Source organism: Ranitomeya variabilis, chromosome 3, assembly GCF_051348905.1.
Source record: "Ranitomeya variabilis isolate aRanVar5 chromosome 3, aRanVar5.hap1, whole genome shotgun sequence".
Taxonomy (NCBI): Eukaryota; Metazoa; Chordata; class Amphibia; order Anura; family Dendrobatidae; genus Ranitomeya; species Ranitomeya variabilis.
In genome coordinates, this window is record NC_135234.1 from 10,130,143 (window position 1) to 10,149,330 (window position 19,188).

The 19,188-nt window shown below is 49.3% G+C and overlaps 1 protein-coding gene across 1 annotated transcript in view; it reads left to right on the plus strand.

The window, feature by feature from the left end:
- Positions 1–19,188, plus strand: part of NR1I2 (nuclear receptor subfamily 1 group I member 2) — an 87,162-nt gene that overhangs the window by 17,505 nt on the left and 50,469 nt on the right. Inside the window, exon 2 of the mRNA XM_077293622.1 lies at positions 6,312–6,576. Coding sequence (XP_077149737.1) covers positions 6,398–6,576 — 179 coding nt within the window. The 5' untranslated portion in view covers positions 6,312–6,397. The remainder of the gene's footprint in view (positions 1–6,311; positions 6,577–19,188) is intronic.

Here is a 19,188-nt window from a genome sequence, read left to right on the forward strand (position 1 = left end):
AGAATATAACTACTATAATACTGCTCCTATGTACAAGAATATAACTACTATAATACTGCTCCTATGTGCAAGAATATAACTACTATAATACTGCTCCTATGTACAAGAATATAACTACTATAATACTGCCCCTATGTACAAGAATATAACTACTATAATACTGCCCCTATGTACAAGAATATAACTACTATAATACTGCCCCTATGTGCAAGAATATAACTACTATAATACTGCCCCTATGTGCAAGAATATAACTACTATAATACTGCTCCTATGTACAAGAATATAACTACTATAACACTGCCCCTATGTACAAGAATATAACTACTATAATACTGCCCCTATGTACAAGAATATAACTACTATAATGCTGCCCCTATGTGCAAGAATACTACAATGTTGCCTTTATGTATAAGACGTTGCACTGTGGTGACTAGTTGTATAGTAAATGTTGTCACTTTATTATTACAAGTTCTTCTCACAAAATTAGAATAAAAATAAGTGGATTTTAGTTCTTCAATACAAAAAGTGAATCTCCTGTATTGTATAGAGTCATTACACAGAGTGATCTATTTCACGTGTTTATTTCTGTTAATTTGTTGATGATTATGGCTTACAGCCAATGAAAACCCACAAGTCATTATCTCAGTAAATTAGAATACTTTATAACACCAGCTTGAATGTCGTCCTACTGATATATATGTTCAGTAAATGCCCTCAATACTTGGTCGGGTCCTTTTGCATCAATTACTGCATCAATGCGGCGAGGCATGGAGGCGATCAGCCTGTGGCGCTGCTGAGGGGTTATGGAAGCCCAGGTTGCTTTGATAGCAGCCTTCAGCTCGTCTGCATTGTTGGGTCTGGTGTCTCATCTTCCTCTTGACAATACTCCATAGATTCTCTATGGGGTTAAGGTCAGGCGAGTTTGCTGCCAATCAAGCCCAGTGATACTGTTGTTTTTACACCAGGTATTGGTACTTTTGTCAGTGTGGACAGGGGCCAAGTCCTGCTGGAGAATGACATCTCCATCTCCATAAAGCTTGTCGGCAGAGGGAAGCATGAAGAGCTCTAAAATGTCCTGGTAGACGGCTGCGCTGACTTTGGTCTTCATAAAACACAGTGGACCTACACCAGCAGATGACATGGCCCCCAAACCATCACTGATGGTGGATACTTCACACCAGACCTCCAGCAGCTTGGATTGTGGCCTCTCCACTCTTCCTCCAGACTCTGGGACCTTGGACCACTGACAACAGTCCGGTTGTTCTCCTTGGCCCAGGTAAGAGGCTTCTGGCGTTGTCTATTGGTCATGAGTGGCTGACACAAGGAATGTGACACTTGTAGCCCATGTCCTGGACACGTCTGTGTGTGGTGAAGCAATGACTCCAGCAGCAGTCCACTCCTTGTGAATCTCCCCCACATTACTGAATGGCCTTTTCATAACAATCCTTTCCAGGCTGCGGTTATCCCGGTTACTTGTGCACCTTGTTCTACCACACTTTTTCCTTCCACTTCACTTTCCATTAATATTCTTGGATCCAGCACTGTGTGAACAGCCGGCTTCTTTAGCAATGACCTTTTGTGGCTTCCCCTCCTTGTGGAGTGTGTCAGTGACGCCTTCTGGACATCTGTCAATCAGCAGTCTTCCCCATGATTGTGGAGCTACTGAAACAGACTAAGGACCTTTATAAACGCTTAGGAGCCTTTACAGGTGTTTATTGTTAATTATTCTAATTTACTGAGATAATGACTTTTGGGTTTTCATTGGCTGTAAGCCATAATCATCAACATAAACAGAAATAAACAGGTGAAATAGATCGCTCTGTGTGTAATGACTCTATAGAATATAGGAGATTCAGTTTTTGTGTTGAAGAACTGAAATAAATTCACTTTTTGATGACTTTCTAATTTAGTGAGAAGCATTTGTAGTTTTTTAGTATTTCTTAATTTATCCAGGTTTCAGAGGTTGTAGCAGTCGTTTTGTTAAACAAAATCTGTCCATAAGTTTAACTTCACCCCAATCCGCTCATATGACTACGTAGGTCTTAGAAGATAGAAAGGTGCTAATCGATTTACATTTCAATCTTTTGCTTCCTTCCTGAGAAATCAGCTTTTCATAGACATTCAAATTAGGTGTTAAGTGCTCTGGGTGTGACAGAGCACTTCCTGGAATTCTCTTTCCCTCCCGACGCTGTTTCGCCTCCTAGCATTACCTTTTTAGCTTTACTGGTAGCTCACTGTGATTTGTTTGCTTGGTTCCTGACATCACACAGACGATGAGCTATTCATCAAGCTAAGGAGGCTGGTGCTGAGCAGGGACTCAACCTTAGGAGGCAGAGGCACAGGAAATGCTCTGTCATGCCCAGAGCACTTAACATCTAATTTGCATATGTATGAAACACTGATTTATCACCTGTGAACAGCTGACAACACAGCAAAAGATCTCATTGTGGATTGGTCACGAGAAGTCAGAAAAACATTTCCACGGCATTAGATCCACCATGGACACTCAGGTTGTCATCAAGAAAGGACTTCAATCTGGCACAACAGTGATGTTACCGAGAACTTGACGTCCCTCAGAAATTGAGAAGAAGAAAATTGTTCCTGGAGGCTTCAAGAGACTGACGGCAACATTGAAGGAGCTGGAAGAATCTCTGACCAGTCCTGCATGTGTCAACAATCTTCTGTATTCTTCATATGTCTGTCCTGTGTGGTCGGGAACAAGACGGAGCCTTTTCTTACAAAGAAAGACTTCCAACCCCAGCGAGGCGCTGCCAAAACCTCCACCAAGTCAGCCAATAACAGAAATGTGATCTGTCTGATGAAGCTGAGGGGGAACTTTGTGGCAATAATTCCTAAAGGTGTAAGCCCAACATCGGTCATCACCAGAAGATCATCATCCCTACAGTGAGGCATGGTGGGGGCAGCATTGTGCTCTGGGGATGGTTTTCGGCAGATGGAACTGGGGCTTTCTACATCAGAACCTTTCGGCCTCTGCTAAAAAGCTGAAGATGAGGAGGAATTTCACTTTTCGCCAGACAACAACCCTAAGCGACCTCCAAATCGTGAAAAGAATAGCGTCACCAGGAGATGGAAGTTCTGGAGCGGCCGAGCCCAGACCTGAATCCGAGGAGACCTGAAGAGGGCGCTCTACACAGAAGATGCCTCCGCAATTTGTCAGATGTGGAGCTGCAGCAAGGAGGAGCCGGCAAAGATCGACGATTCTAGATGTGCTGAGAGATAGACCCGACCGAAAAACACTGACCGCTGCCAGAAACTCACAGGGGATTGCAACAAAGTATTAGTGTAAGGGTGTGCAGATTTATGCAGCCCCAGGATTTTACTTCTTTATTTTTCTACCTTGAATCATTTCAGTTTGTTTCTATGTGGATTATTGGTGACTTTAGTGGGGGAAAAGGTCTGCAGTGATCCTTCTACAAGACTAAACCAGGGATTTTACAGGGGTGTGCAGACTTATGTCCACTGTATTTAGACCTTATATCTGTATGTGACGTCACAGCAGCTAAATCTGTTGAAGAAACTGCGCCATTGGAAATAATCCTGGGACACGATCGGTGAGCGATGGCCCGAGCCCCAGATCTGTTGTGGTTGGGGGATTGATAAAATTCCTTGTGGCTTCGGAGAGGGAGATAATAAATGTGTTGGCGCCGTGTGAGCGCAGGTGGATGGCGACTTCAGACTCTAATTCCCGCAGTCGCTTGGTTTCCTTCCTTTCTCAGGAGCTTCTCTTCACTTGAGGACTTTCTATTCTTTGTGATCTAGTTTCTCTTTCGCCTGTTGTGCGCTCGTCAGGCCCTTGGTGCAGCTCCTCTTGGTGCAGCTCCTCTTGGTGCAGCTCCTCTTGGTGCAGCTCCTCTTGGTGCAGCTCCTCTTGGTGCAGCTCCTCTTGCGTGTCTTGCTGCCTTCTTATACCAGCAGCTCCTTTACTGTGACTTTGTAGTATACACATCTGTATGTTTCACCTTGTCACTTTCTCATCACGAGTATGGCCCTCACACGAGTGCGCTCCGGTGGGCGGTACACATGACGCTCTCACTCCTTCTCCCCCATCTGGCTCTCTTGTCTTGGTGCTGGCAGTGCATGCCCAGGATGCAATGTGACGAGTTTCCACCCCGGGCGTTGCTTGACTAACATAAGTAGAGTGATGTGGATGTGACTGCTGGACACTCAAGGGCCACTAATGGCACCACTGTTGTTTCTGCTTCGATGAGGTGATCGTAGTGGTCACTGTTTAAGTTGTTGTAAGGTAGTTGCTAGTTTTGGCCCCTGAAGAAGCCATATATGCGAAACTCTCATTGGAGCCTGGTGGTGGGTGAGTACGATGGGCACATAATGGGTAAGGCTATCCCGGTGTCTACACTACTGCATCATCTGCACTTTATGTGGTGTTACATGCCGCTGAGGAATATCTGAGTCCTCTGGTGATGTATCCACCATTTGCACTGCGCCCACCAGCTTTAAGTTCCAACACTTTTTTTTTTTTACAAAATTGTTTGCCACCTAAATTCCCTCTCTGTGAAATCGGCACAATTCCTTTCATCCATTATTATATGCTCTGAAAATTCCTCCGATCTGGCATGAGATGTCCCGTAATGAAGGAGGGTGAAGGACCAGGAGAAAACCAACCCCCCCACCATGCTTGCTGCTGGGGTGGGGTGTGTGGGAAAGGTGGAAGCCACCATATGAGAGTGCAGCAGGGGAGGCCGTGTCAGAAGGGGTGAGCCAGGTTTCGGTGATGGCGAGGAAGGAAAGTTTGAGTAATAAAAAGATCATGAATGTAGGAAAATTTATTGCAGACAGAGCGAGCATTCCATAGAGCTCCTGTTAGTGGGACAGGGGAAGCGGGGGCTGGGCGAATGGGTATAAGGTTAGAGAGGTTACGGAAATTTGTGATAGAGCGTGGATGGGAGGTAGAAATGACTGGGAATGTGGTGAGGAGGACCAGGATTTGTAGAGATATCACCAGCAGTGAGAAGGAGCAGAGAAAGTGTGAGAAGGAGAGGGCATGAGAGGGTATGAGGGGGCTGTCTGTGCTTGGAGACAGAGGACTGTATGTTAAGGAACAGTTCTGAGGAGGAGGTGAGATGTATGGGGAGGATTGAAGAAGAGATGAACATTTCCTTACTAGGTGTAGGGATTAGGGGAGTTAATAGAAAGTGAAGGATTATAGGGGTGAAAGTGAAAACAAACAGAAACATTGTTTACAGTGAATCTGGCCAGTTTCCTTCAGTTCCCTTCTGGTTCAATTCTGGAATTAATTCTGAGCATTACACTTCTATGATACACTTATGTGATACACGGGGCAGACTGACGTCTTGGCAGACTTATGCTATACAATATATGTGCAACAAAGTGCAATCAGGTGTGAAACAGCGGGGAGTGGTCTGTGCTCATAGGAGCTATGGATGGGTCCTGTCTTTGGGAATCCTCTATACTGGGGTGGAGAATTCTCCTTGGGTTTATGGATGGGTCCTGTCTTTGGGAATCCTCTATACTGGGGTGGAGAATTCTCATTGGGTTTATGGATGGGTCCTGTCTTCGGGAATCCTCTATACTGGGGTGGAGAATTCTCCTTGGGTTTATGGATGGGTCCTGTCTTTGGGAATCCTCTATACTGGGGTGGAGAATTCTCCTTGGGTTTATGGATGGGTCTTGTCTTTGGGAATAATCTATACTGGGGTGGAGAATTCTCCTTGGGTTTATGGATGGGTCCTGTCTTTGGGAATAATCTATACTGGGGTGGAGAATTCTCCTTGGGTTTATGGATGGGTCCTGTCTTTGGGAATAATCTATACTGGGGTGGAGAATTCTCCTTGGGTTTATGGATGGGTCCTGTCTTTGGGAATCTTCTATACTGGGGTGGAGAATTCTCCTTGGGTTTATGGATGGGTCCTGTTTTTCAGAATACGCTTTACTGGGTGGTGAATTCTCCTTGGGTTTATGGATGGGTCCTGTCTTTGGGAATAATCTATACTGGGGTGGAGAATTCTCCTTGGGTTTATGGATGGGTCCTGTTTTTCAGAATACGCTTTACTGGGTGGTGAATTCTCCTTGGGTTTATGGATGGGTCCTGTCTTTGGGAATAATCTATACTGGGGTGGTGAATTCTCATTGTGTCTATGGATGGGTCCTGTCTTCAGAAATCATTTCTACTGAGACAGTGATGGTAAAAGGGTTGTCGTCTGTGTCACATGTAGCTGCATCCCCACCTCCCCTTCATTGCATATCTCCTCGTCAGGGTGAGTAGTTGCACTTCAGGATCTTCTAATGCTCCTCGTTATTTCTCGTAGATCTCGCTGGAGTAGGCGCTCAAGGAGCCTCTCCTGACAATAAAAGAAGTGGCTGTTCCCGAGCAACAGGACTCTGTGACTAAACCATGTCCATGGTCCAGGAAACCATCGTACTGGAGGAAGAGGAGGAGGAAAACACCTCCACAAGCTGTGGCACAGGGGACGAGGAGGATAGTGAACCCAAAATTTGCAGAGCTTGTGGCGACCGAGCAACCGGCTATCATTTTAATGCTATGACATGTGAAGGCTGCAAGGGTTTCTTCAGGTGAGTGTCCATGATGGGGGGTCTAGACTGGTAAAGCTGTCCGTCAAGGTGTCCACATCGAGCATTGCAATATTTGTTATATTTGTGACCGTTTCTGATGGGAGAACAATTACATGAGGCTCCTGAGGCCGAGGAGACGGCAAATATAAACATGTTAACTGGGACAAATCCAGCATAATAATTAGTGCTGGTGCGCACAGACACTGTCAAAGAAAGATCCACACTTATTCGTATAGGAAGAACACAGCCAGAACTCTCAATGGTGGATTTTTTTTAATGGATTTTTTTATTTTAATTTCATCTGTAATTTTGTTAGCTTGGTATTAATGTCATTATTTTTGTTAAGTAAAATTACAGTAAGAAATGGTTATTTATTTTGTTTTCTTTCTTTCTGTTAGTTTTTTTTCCCCTCAATGTAGTCAAGGGAACAATGATGAATGTTTTTTTTTAATTTTATGTTACTATTTCTTTATTTTTTTTTATGGTCCGCAATTTACCTCTCATGTACCACTGTGCAATGGACTCTGAAGTTTCTTTTTGTGGAGAGTATCAGGTTCACATATGGAGGGATTTATGGGTCATGCAATGATTTCTGGGAAATTAAATATACAAGTAGTCCCTACAAAGAACCTGTGGCAGCAGAGACCGTCTGATCAGCAGCGGAGAGCTGAGTGTGGGCCGAGTCGGCCTTGTGTTACTGTTTGTTACCGTTGCTCCTGCATGGGAAGATGTAACATTTGGGAGGAGAATCCCTTTAACCGCCCACGACTTATGACTTGGCCTGCTGAAGACCCATGGCTTCCCTGTCGGCACTTCTGTGGACGGCTTAGGAAACCATGCTTTTGGCTATATTCTGCAGAACATGAGTATTGTACAAGCGATCAGACATAAATGGGATTAAAAAAGTTCCAAAAGAATGAAAAACAAGCTGTTACGGAACCCCTCAGCACCCAGAATATGTTGCGCAGTTATATGTATGTATAATAGGTTCCATGTGAGATGTATGTCCCTAAGGGTACCGTCACACATTGAAATTTCCATCGCTACGACGTTACGATTCGTGACGTTCTAGCGATATCGTTACGATATCGCAGTGTCTGACACGCAGCAGCGATCAGGGATCCTGCTGAGAATCGTACGTCGTAGCAGATCGTATGGAACTTTCTTTCGTCGCTTGATCACCCGCTGACATCGCTGGATCGTTGTGTGTGACAGCGATCCAGCAATGTCTTCGCTTGTAACCAGGGTAAACATCGGGTAACTAAGCGCAGGGCCGCGCTTAGTAACCCGATGTTTACCCTGGTTACAAGCGTAAACGTAAAAAAACAAACCGTACATACTCACCCGTCGGTGTCCTTCAGGTCCCTTGCAGTCTGCTTCCTGCTCTGAGTGCCGGCCGGAAAGTGAGAGCAGAGCGCAGCGGTGCTGCGATCTGCTCTCACTGTACGGCTGCACTCAGAGCAGGAAGCAGACAGCAAGGGACCTGAAGGACACCGACGGGTGAGTATGTACGGTTTGTTTTTTTACGCTGGTAACCAGGGTAAACATCGGGTTACTAAGCGCGGCCCTGCGCTTAGTTACCCGATGTTTACCCTGGTTACCCGGGGACTTCGGCATCGCTCCAGCGCCGTGATTGCAACGTGTGACCGCAGTCTACGACGCTGGAGCGATATTCATACGATCGCTGCGACGTCACGGATCGTGCCGTCGCAGCGATGAAAATTTCAATTTGTGACGGTACCCTAATGCATCAGCCCACAGGCTGCGCCCCTGGGCAGAGGGGACAAGATATTCTCCTTCTGACCTCCCCCACCTTTGTAATTCCCACAGTAAATATCGGCAGGCTCCAGCCACCTGCGGCTATTGTAATGTATTTCTGGCCTGCTGTTTTTCTATTGGCCTGCCCTCTGTATAGCTCCCGTCTCACTAAGCGAGATCGCTGCTGAGTCACAAGTTTTGTGACGCAACAGCGACCTTAGTAGCGATCTCGCTATGTGTGACACGTAGCAGCGACCAGGCCCCTGCTGTGAGATCGCTGGTCGTGTCGGAATGGCCTGGACCTTTTTTTGATCGTTGAGGTCCCGCTGGGTAGCACACATCGCTGTGTTTGACACCTTACCTACGACCTCGCTGACGACTCAGACACTGAATCGTCATAATAGCTCCCATGTGACATCATTGTACAGGTCGCTACAGGTCGCTGGTGAGATGTCAAACAGTGAGATCGCAGCAGCGATCGTTGGGAAGATCTCACTGTTTGACATCTCACCAGCGACCACATAGCGACGCAGCAACGATCCCTGACAGGTCGTATCGTTGTCGGGATCGCTTTAGCGTCGCTAAGTGAGACGGGGCCTTATCTGTGTGATATATATTCTGTGTCCTGTGAGTAAAGTGTTGTCACACTGGAAATACGTGGAGAAGCAGTGATATTTTATATGCGCCCATGTAACCAAGCAATTCCAGCCAGCGTCCTTCATTCAGACTCCAGCCAAAGCAGAGTGGACCTCCTGACCCACAGGGTGGTACTGAAAGAGGTACTCCAGCACGGTAGACCCCGTTACACAAGCATGGTCCGTGTCACGTAATAGTCCGGTCTATCACATTATGTAATTGTTTACCTCTGTCACGATATGGTATGAAATATATAAGTTTAGTTTCTCTTGCTAGCATGCTGTGGGCTAAGCCCCCCTTCTTGGAGTGATTCTGCAACAGCTTTTATGGCTTGTAGCTACAAATTCCTGACTTTCAGCTCCCAAGCCCCTCATCCCCCTCGCCAAGGTATTTACGACCGGCATCCCTGCAGTGGAAAGTGACCAGCTTAAACTGGTAGAGAAGCATCCAGAATCAATGAAAGTCCTGTAAGAATATGTAAGACTACTCTTACTGAGTGTATTGGGGGACACTCGCTTTGCCGCGACATTCAGCACACGGGCACGGGTTTTTAAAACAAAACAGTCTATCTGGTTTATTAGGGTATCATAAACCACATCGTGAACAGTCCATTTACACACTGTACCAGGACAACACATCACGTTTCATATCCTCAGTCTGTAGCAACTAAACATGCTGGTCCTCTCCTGACCAGTTGCAGTGGGTTACCACACAGTTCATAGAACATAACAAGCACCATCAGACAATGGTACCTTATGGGAGCTCCTGCTCCATCTGCTGACTCCTTGTCAGTCCGCTCTCCTGGGGAAACTGCCTAACGGGGTTCACCAACTTGCCTGGCCGGCACACAACAGTCAGTCCAGAGCCACCGAAGGCCGGTAGCTTCCCCAACGCCGATCATCCGGGTCCACAGTCTCTCAGGTGCTCCAAGAAGACTCCACTCGCAGGAGCTTCTAACACAGACTGTGCCGGACCATGATCACACTGTGTTCTTCAGAACGTCCATCCCACCTGGGACCGTTCAACACCGAGGCCGTGGCCTGTCTGGGTGCTATTCAGGACTCAGTCCAACACCACAGGCCACCAGGTCCAAGCCGTGTGCTTCCAGGAAGCCTCCTCCCAGGTCTTCCTACACGGGGCACACAGCCCAAGCACAGGCTTCCAGGACCTTGCACTTGGACCATCCAGATCCAAACACAGGAACCACACAGAAGAACCATGTGACCCACACCCTGGTCAGGTTATGTACCTGTAACCACACCCACAGTAATGGATCACCTGGGCTGGTCACGTGATCCTGACATCACTGCAGGTCGATTCTCACGGCCTCAATACGACTCCGTGCACATACCGGGGAGACCATGCAGCGCCCCCTACCTGTTACGGGGGTCACTATATCACATATCCCCCCCCTCTGTTCAAGCTTGTGGGGTTGAACACCTGTCATACACGTGGGGTCATGGGATATGTCACGCACGTTGCCTTGCCCTACCTGTCGAGAGAACCGTTTCAGTCGGTTTTGAGCATCACACACAACCACCCAGTTGTCGAGTTTACCCCGCCCCCAGCGGTCAACATGTAGGCCTTGAGCTTTGGCCTTTAAGTCACAGTCTGTCTGTGTCACCAAACCTTTAGTCAAGTTTGTCTCTTTACTCGACCTTTCTCTCCAGGGTCGCCACCCACGGTTGATGCGGTCATTGGTCCCACATACAGTCGAGACTAGCAACTGATCAGAGTCTGACCCTCCATCACTACGTCTACTACTGTACATGTCCCTTTTGTTTCATTTTCCTTGGGAAGAAGGCGGCCGCCACCTCATTTTCTGCAGCTGTTTATTGACCTGCCGTCTGTACAGTCTTAGCTGCTCTATTTCTCTCAGGTATGCCATGCGATACCTCAGGAGCATCCGGATATTCACTAGACTCTCCTTGGACCCGACAAGCAGGAATGACACCATTCCATCTTCACCCACCTGGGCCTCGTCTTCAGCCGGAATCCTCAGTCTCTTCACACCGGATATATCCACCACCTCCTGCATCACTTTCCCAAATCTGCCAATGAGCTTCGCTACCAGAGCTCTGGGCACTTGGACTGTGTCTTCCACCAAGCCCAGACAACTTTGAGCTTTCCTGGCTTGCTCCAAACATCGAGTGGCTTCATTATTCCTCAACAGGATCATCTGTTTCGTGCGGAGGAACTGTAGGTGCATGTCCCTCAGGACAGCCACCCTCTTCACTGTGACTTCCTTAGTAGACAGTATCACCAACTGTCTCGTCTCCAGTGCCCAGTGCACACTACACGCTTCTACTGCCTTTTTAAAGGCCTCATGCACACCCTCACGGGTACATGCATCTTGCGCCTCTTCGGGTACATCTATCACGCACTTGAAGAGCGGAGTCTCACTTTCTTCAGGAACGGATGGCTCCTGCTTTGCCATGGACCTTTCCATCAAGACACCTGTCACAACCGGGTGACCATCTTGTTCTACTTTTAGCGCCAACTCCTCTTCAGCTTTACCCTCTTCCAGACCCCGGGTCAAGATGGGCATTAGCAGCTTCACCTCGTTACCACTCTGGTACTGACACGAGAAGTCTGCGACCACCACCTCTTTTCCTTGTAGAGGGCCTTTCAGTGCTTCTCTGAGCACGTCAATGTCTTCCTTTAGGGTCTGATACACACTTTGCCATCTGAACAGGTGACCTCTGAGCTCAGAGACTTCCTTCTCCAGCTCATCCACTCTGCGCTCAGCCGCTTGTCTCAGGACCCTTTCTCGTTCAAGATGGTCTTTCACCGTCTCTATAACCAACTCTATTTCGCTTCTCCCATCCTCTGGATTGGTGGGACATCCATTACTTGAGGAGGTATTTACTTCAGGCACCACCTCCTTGGTGGCCTCCTCCACTTCTGCACCCTCAGACTCTGCACTGTCAGGGTCGGCCCTCTCTTGGGTCTCAGCGGTGACATCATTTGGTTCTTCTCTTTTTCCTGGGACTTCAGAGTACTTCATACACCCCAGGTCCTCAGCATCTTCCGTCAATTCCTCACACGGACCAACCGGTTCAGCCCCTTTGGCTCTTTTACGTCTCCGGCGACGGGAGGAAGAATTGCCTGAGTCAACCTTACTGCACTCTTTCCCACTGGCATCACCGTCTAAATTGGAGTCACCACCAACCGTCACCACAGGTCCTGGACCCCGTCCTCCACCCGTTACTACAGGTCCTGAACCCCGTCCTCCACCCGTTACCACAGGTCCTGGACCCCGTCCTCCACCTGTCACCATGGCACATGCGCTTGTTACTGGCCATGACTTGTCACAGTCACCCCCAGAGTCTGTGTCACACCCCCCAGTAAGATGACGCCACGAGTCACTCTGTCTGGGTGTCAGCTCCACTTGTTTTATCCAGCAGACCACTACCAGTCGTATTGTGGCACACTTCAGGTGACGTCAGGTCAGTTAGTTGGACAGTCGCACCTTTTACCTTGTTCAGGCCTACCTTAGGACTGTCAACTCTAGGGGGCGCCTTCTCAATATTACTAACTGACATCCACATTATATCCACAAACACTTCAGCCTTTTCCCACAGTGCTACCAAATCTTGTCCTATTACCATAGGATACGGCAAGATCGGGTCTACAGCCACCTCATGGTATGTGGAAACCTCCGCTGCGACAATGTAGATAGAGGGCTAGCTGGAGATATTCAGTGTCGCTAGGTGACACAGAATTTCCTGGAAGGGTTCTCAGCACAGACGCTTCTCTCCCCGGGTCTATCAATCCCCGCACACACTTTCCATCCAGCCAAAAAGGACACAGTCGTGACACCTCACTGATTGCCGCCCCTTTTTTGGCTCCGCCCCCTTTTTGGGCAAGTGCTCCGCTTTTTGATACCACCCCTGTTCGGGATTCAGCCCCCCTTCGGGATTCCACCCCTTTTTGGGCCATTACCCCTGTTCGGGTTACCGCCCCTTTCTGGGACTCCGCCCCCTTTTGGGCAACTATCTCCATTTGGGGTCACCGCTCACTATTAGGGACACTCCCCACCCTATAAAATACACCCCGTGAACTTCCCCACGGCACTCAGGCCCCAGTTCGCACAGTACACCCCTTTGTCTCTGGGCTTGTACTGGCCCTTTAAGAGTCAGCACAACTTGGAGGAAAAAGGAGAGAAAAAAAAAATATAATTTTTTTTTTTTTTTTTTTATATGTCACTACACCAGCTCCTGCTGGTACTGCCACAGCTCCCGCTGCAGTCACATACAACCGACACCTCCGGCTGCCAACCACAAGCCACTGCAGCTCTGCCTGCTGTGGAACCTCTTGCTGCCACTGCAGCTACGCCCCACAAGGCTCTACCGCCGACTTCGTGGACCCGCCGATCCACAGGACGCCGCTTGTCCCCTTCGTAATCCCGCCAAGTTACAGCCAGACACTTGTCAGCTTCGTAACCCCGCCGAGTTACAGCAATCAACTCCACGTGCGCGTGCTGGATCGTTGCCCGCTTCGAGCACCAAATGTAAGAATATGTAAGACTACTCTTACTGAGTGTATTGGGGGACACTCGCTTTGCCGCGACATTCAGCACACGGGCACGGGTTTTTAAAACAAAACAGTCTATCTGGTTTATTAGGGTATCATAAACCACATCGTGAACAGTCCATTTACACACTGTACCAGGACATCACATCACGTTTCATATCCTCAGTCTGTAGCAGCTAAACATGCTGGTCCTCTCCTGACCAGTTGCAGTGGGTTACCACACAGTTCATAGAACATAACAAGCACCATCAGACAATGGTACCTTATGGGAGCTCCTGCTCCATCTGCTGACTCCTTGTCAGTCCGCTCTCCTGGGGAAACTGCCTAACGGGGTTCACCAACTTGCCTGGCCGGCACACAACAGTCAGTCCAGAGCCACCGAAGGCCGGTAGCTTCCCCAACGATGATCATCCGGGTCCACAGTCTCTCAGGTGCTCCAAGAAGACTCCACTCGCAGGAGCTTCTAACACAGACTGTGCCGGACCATGATCACACTGTGTTCTTCAGAACGTCCATCCCACCTGGGACCGTTCAACACCGAGGCCGTGGCCTGTCTGGGTGCTATTCAGGACTCAGTCCAACACCACAGGCCACCAGGTCCAAGCCGTGTGCTTCCAGGAAGCCTCCTCCCAGGTCTTCCTACACGGGGCACACAGCCCAAGCACAGGCTTCCAGGACCTTGCACTTGGACCATCCAGATCTAAACACCGGAACCACACAGAAGAACCATGTGACCCACACCCTGGTCAGGTTATGTACCTGTAACCACACCCACAGTAATGGATCACCTGGGCTGGTCACGTGATCCTGACATCACTGCAGGTCGATTCTCACGGCCTCAATACGACTCCGTGCACATACCGGGGAGACCATGCAGCGCCCCCTACCTGTTACAGGGGTCACTATATCACAGTCCTATGTTCTGTTTTTGTAAGATATTAGGCAAACCATTTAAGTTAGGAACAGGAAAATATATATTCTTAATCTCCCTCGGTGGATCTATCCGCCACTCTAAACACGGGCTTCTAACTCCATCTGGTAAAGAAGTAGGGATTTCTCTGTAATTAGGCATCACACATAGGACATATTTGATCTCATTAGAATGCCAACGTTAATACGAGATGAATGCTGGGCGTGTTATGACTATGACATGTTTTGTAGCGGAGTTATAGAAATTAGATAAATTTAAGGTTGAATTACTCAGACTGAAGAGAGAGGAGGGTCTGGATAAGCCAGCCCTTTCTGTGATGTCACAGGCTGCAGGTTATTAGTTTCTGGCAGGCTTCCAGCAGTCAGTTTTTTACCTGAAGAGCCCTGACTGCAAGTCCTAATGCACTGAGACGTATGGGAACTCCACTAGCCTGGTTGCCTGCAATGCTCTGAGAACATGTGAGTGTTATCTTTTCTCCTTTAATCCCTTTATGTTATAATTACCTTGTACATATTTGCAATTGTCTCTTTTGTAACATCTTTGTAAAATATTTTGATAGAGCACTGCCTAAACTTTATGGAGTATAATAATTAATACTAGATTCGTTCTCCTGCTCTAAAACGTACCCTGTCTCTTGAAGGGAATTACGCTACTGTGTTGGGTTAGCTTCGGACCCGTTTAATCGAAGCTGGTGGCAGCAATACCGTGCAGGCTTTTGGGTGTTGTAGCGACTGCGGCGTTGATAATTATTGTTCCTGCCTGAGTGGGAGTAGTTTATCGCGTCGCTGCAGCATGCCCAATAGCCAGTACATAGAAGGCAGCCTTTCTGGCGACTAATTACCCAGGGTGCAGTACCTAATCTGACCTGAGAGTAAGGGGGGCGCCAGAGAGCTGCAAGTGTTAAGTGGAACTGTAAGCGGGATATACATAAATCCCTGCAGTTCGTGGTATATTGAAGAGCAGTGGGATACCTAGGATAAGCCCCTGCTGTAAACTAAGAGGTCAATAGCCTGTGAGTGTTTTTTTAACACATTGTAGCAGTGGAAGGATAACTAAGATAAGCCCCCTGCACATGTGATAGCCGTCTGTTGGCCTAAAGTCACCCCGATCCGTGACGTATTGGTGGCAACGGTCAGGAATCCTGACAAATTGGTGGCAGCGGTGGGATATTAGAGCATTAGTGATTTGGTTTGAGTGATCATTCCTCTCACTAAAAACTTGCAGAAAGTTCTTGCGAGGACTCTGCGCAAATAAGTTTGGAGAACGAACTCAGTGTTTATTAGTCCGGAGACAATTGTGTGTGCTGGTAATTATCCCTTCCCTTTCTCTTTGTTTTTCTGTCCTATCTTTTATTTGGCAACCATGGTTGGGCTGGGAGAAACCTTTTATGAGCAGCAGACCAGAGACGCCCTTGTTGCCTTATGCAAGTCACAGCACATTGACTTTGCAGGCAAAAACAAAAGCCAACTGGTCGCAGTTCTGGTGCAATGGGAAGCCGCTCTAGACCACTCACTGAGCCCAGAGGCCGCAGAAGCCAGCACAAGCGAACATGGTGCTGCAGCAGAGGTCCAACCACTGAATGCCGGCCCGATTAGCAACCAGGGCGGATTTGACCCTCACCTGCTGGCGGTCTTGGAGCTACTCCCCGCCGATGACCGTGATGGACGTCGGCAGCTGATCCAGCAATACCAGGAGTGAGCCGAGCGAGAGGCCCAAGCACAGCGGGAGTACCAGCTGCAGATGGCCCGACTGCAAATGCAGGGGTTGTCACAGTCCAGCCGTGAGCCCAGCAGCGCTCAGATGCCGAAGCCACGGCCCGATCACTTCCCTGTTATGGAAAAGGACGGGGACTTGGACACTTTTCTGCGGGCCTTTGAGAAAGCCTGCAGACAGTACCAGCTGCCTACACAAGAATGGGCCCGATACCTGACACCAGGGCTGAGAGGCAAAGCTCTGGAGGCGTTTGCTGCCCTCCCTCAAGAACAAGATGGTGACTATGAGGCCATCAAGCAGGCTCTGATAGCCAAGTACCAGCTTACACCCGAGGTGTACCGTAAAAAGTTCTGGACCCTCCAACGTGGCCCACACAACAGTTACAGTGATGTGGTGCATGGACTGGGGACCCACTTTGACCAGTGGACCCAAGGACTGTCAGTGACCACCTTTGCACAGCTGCGAGACCTGATGATCAAAGACCAGTTCTTCCATCTTTGCCCAGCTGAGGTGCGACAGTTCGTGATGGACAGAGAACCCAAAGACGTGACGAAAGCAGCTCAGATTGCTGATGCCTATGAGGCCCACCGTAGAGCGGAAGTGCGGAAGCCAGTCACCACCAGCTGGAGAGGGGGGTAAGCCGGCAACCAACGCCAATACCCCTGCCAGCCAACACACCAGAGGTCCTGTCCCCGTGGCCAACAGCACCAGACCTACCACCGAACCTCGCCAGTGTTACCACTGCAGGCGGCCTGGTCATATCAGTCCCAACTGTCCAGACAAGCAGAAGAACCCCTCATCCAAGGGCCCAGGGCCTAATGCAGCAGTTCTTTTGGTGGGTGGTGTGGCTGGGAGGGGGTGTGACAACGTACAGCACGACGTCACTGTGGGAGGTCATGTTGCTACAGGCCTCAAAGACACCGGGGCTGAACGAACCCTCATCTGACCCGAACTGGCGGCCCCTGAAGAAATCATTCCGGGGAAAACCCTAACTGTCACTGGGATTGGGGGCATCAGCTGTCCCTTGCCAATGGCCCGGGTTTATATTGATTGGGGTGCTGGGAGCGGGGTGAAGGAAGTGGGGCTGTCTGATAATTTTCCCACTGATGTTTTGTTGGGGACTGATTTGGGGAGGATGGTTGCATACTACGTCCTTGACACCCCTCCCCAGTCTACTAATGAGGGTAACGTTAACGATGATGATGATGATGATGATGGGAAATCGCCTGTGTTACCTGACCATGCTTTATCTTGTAATGATGCATCTGATAACCATTTTTTTTCCCTAGGATTGATGGTGAAAATGTTGTACCTGTGCCAACGGAACCTGATAATGATTTTTCTGTGAAAGTTGATGTGTCCATAGGTACAGGAGTGCTCAGCCACGTCGCTCTGCAGAGTGAGACGGCTGAGGAACCCCTAGCAGGGGCAAGTGTCGGTGCTACCGGAAATGGGGAGATACATGGGAACCGTGAGGAAGGTGATGCCATGCAATTGACCAGTGCCACCGAGGAAGGTAACTGGCCCATAAGTAGCAATGCTCCTGAGGTAATGGGGGTGGATGGGGAGGTAGAGCCCATAGCAGCGTCGGCTGATGGGTCTGTAGAAATCCCCAGGGAGACAGCCTACGTAGCTGCTGTCACCCGCAGTCAGAGTGCCCGGAACGCAGATAACTGTCTGCCTCCCGGACCCTCCTCAGTCATCATTGTGACTGAACCAGGGGTGGACCCAAAGCGGGTCCCAGAGGGCTCCCGTGGGGAAGGGACCCTGACATCGCTTCTGGCTTCCCCTAGCCAGGAGTTTCAGGCCGCTCTGCACACAGATGCGAGCCTAGAGAGTTTGAGACAACTCGCCAAGACTACCATCTCCAAGACTGATAAGGAGAGGGTGTTCTGGGAACGAGGAAGATTGTGCCGGGAGACAGTACCCGGAGAATCACAAAAGGAGTGGTTGAGGGAAAGACAGCTGATCGTCCCGCAGCAATTCCGGGGTGAGTTGTTACAGATTGCCCATGAGATCCCGCTAGCTGGACACTTGGGGATCAGCAAAACTAAGGCCCGGCTGGCTCAACACTTCTATTGGCCTAAGATGGGGACAGATGTGTCAAACTACTGCCGCTCCTGTGTCACCTGTCAAAGAGTGGGGAAGATGGGGCCTGCTATTAAGGCTCCCCTAATCCCTGCCAGTGATAGAGGAGCCTTTCCAGAGGATCGCGGTGGACATTGTGGGCCCGCTGGCCGTCCCCAGCAGCTCTGGAAAGCGATATATTCTTACTGTGGTAGACTACGCTACCCGATACCCAGAGGCAGTAGCTCTGTCGTCAACTAGGGCAGATAAGGTGGCGGATGCCCTGTTGGCTATCTTTTCACTTGTAGGATTTCCCAGGGAAATGCTTACTGATCAAGGGACCCAATTTATGTCTCGCCTAATGGAGGCTCTCTGTAAGAGAATGCAGGTGAAGCACCTGGTATCGAGTGCGTATCACCCACAGACCAATGGCTTGTGTGAACGCTTCAATGGTACCCTCAAACAGATGCTACGCATGCTGGTTGAGACACAAGGGTGCGACTGGGAGCAGTACCTCCCACACCTGCTGTTCACTTACCGAGAGGTTCCGCAGGCCTTGACGGGGTTCTCCCCCTTCGAGCTCCTGTACGGCAGGCGAGTCCGGGGACCCCTTGGGTTGGTAAGAGAATCCTGGGAAGAGGAGCCGAACCCTTCTGAAGTGTCCATAGTGGAGTATGTCATGCGCTTCCGTGACAAGATGCAGACCTTGACGCAGTTGGTGCATGACAACATGACGCAGGCTCAGGCTGATCAGAAGCACTGGTACGACCAGAACGCCCGGGAGAGGACCTACCACGTGGGTCAAAAGGTGTGAGTGCTGGTCCCCGTACCAACGGATAAGCTTCAGGCAGCCTGGGAGGGCCCGTACGTCGTCCACCAACAGCTCAACCCGGTCACCTACGTGGTCACACTTGACCATTGCCGGGGTAGGCGAAAGGCCTTTCACGTCAACATGATGAAGGCTCATCACG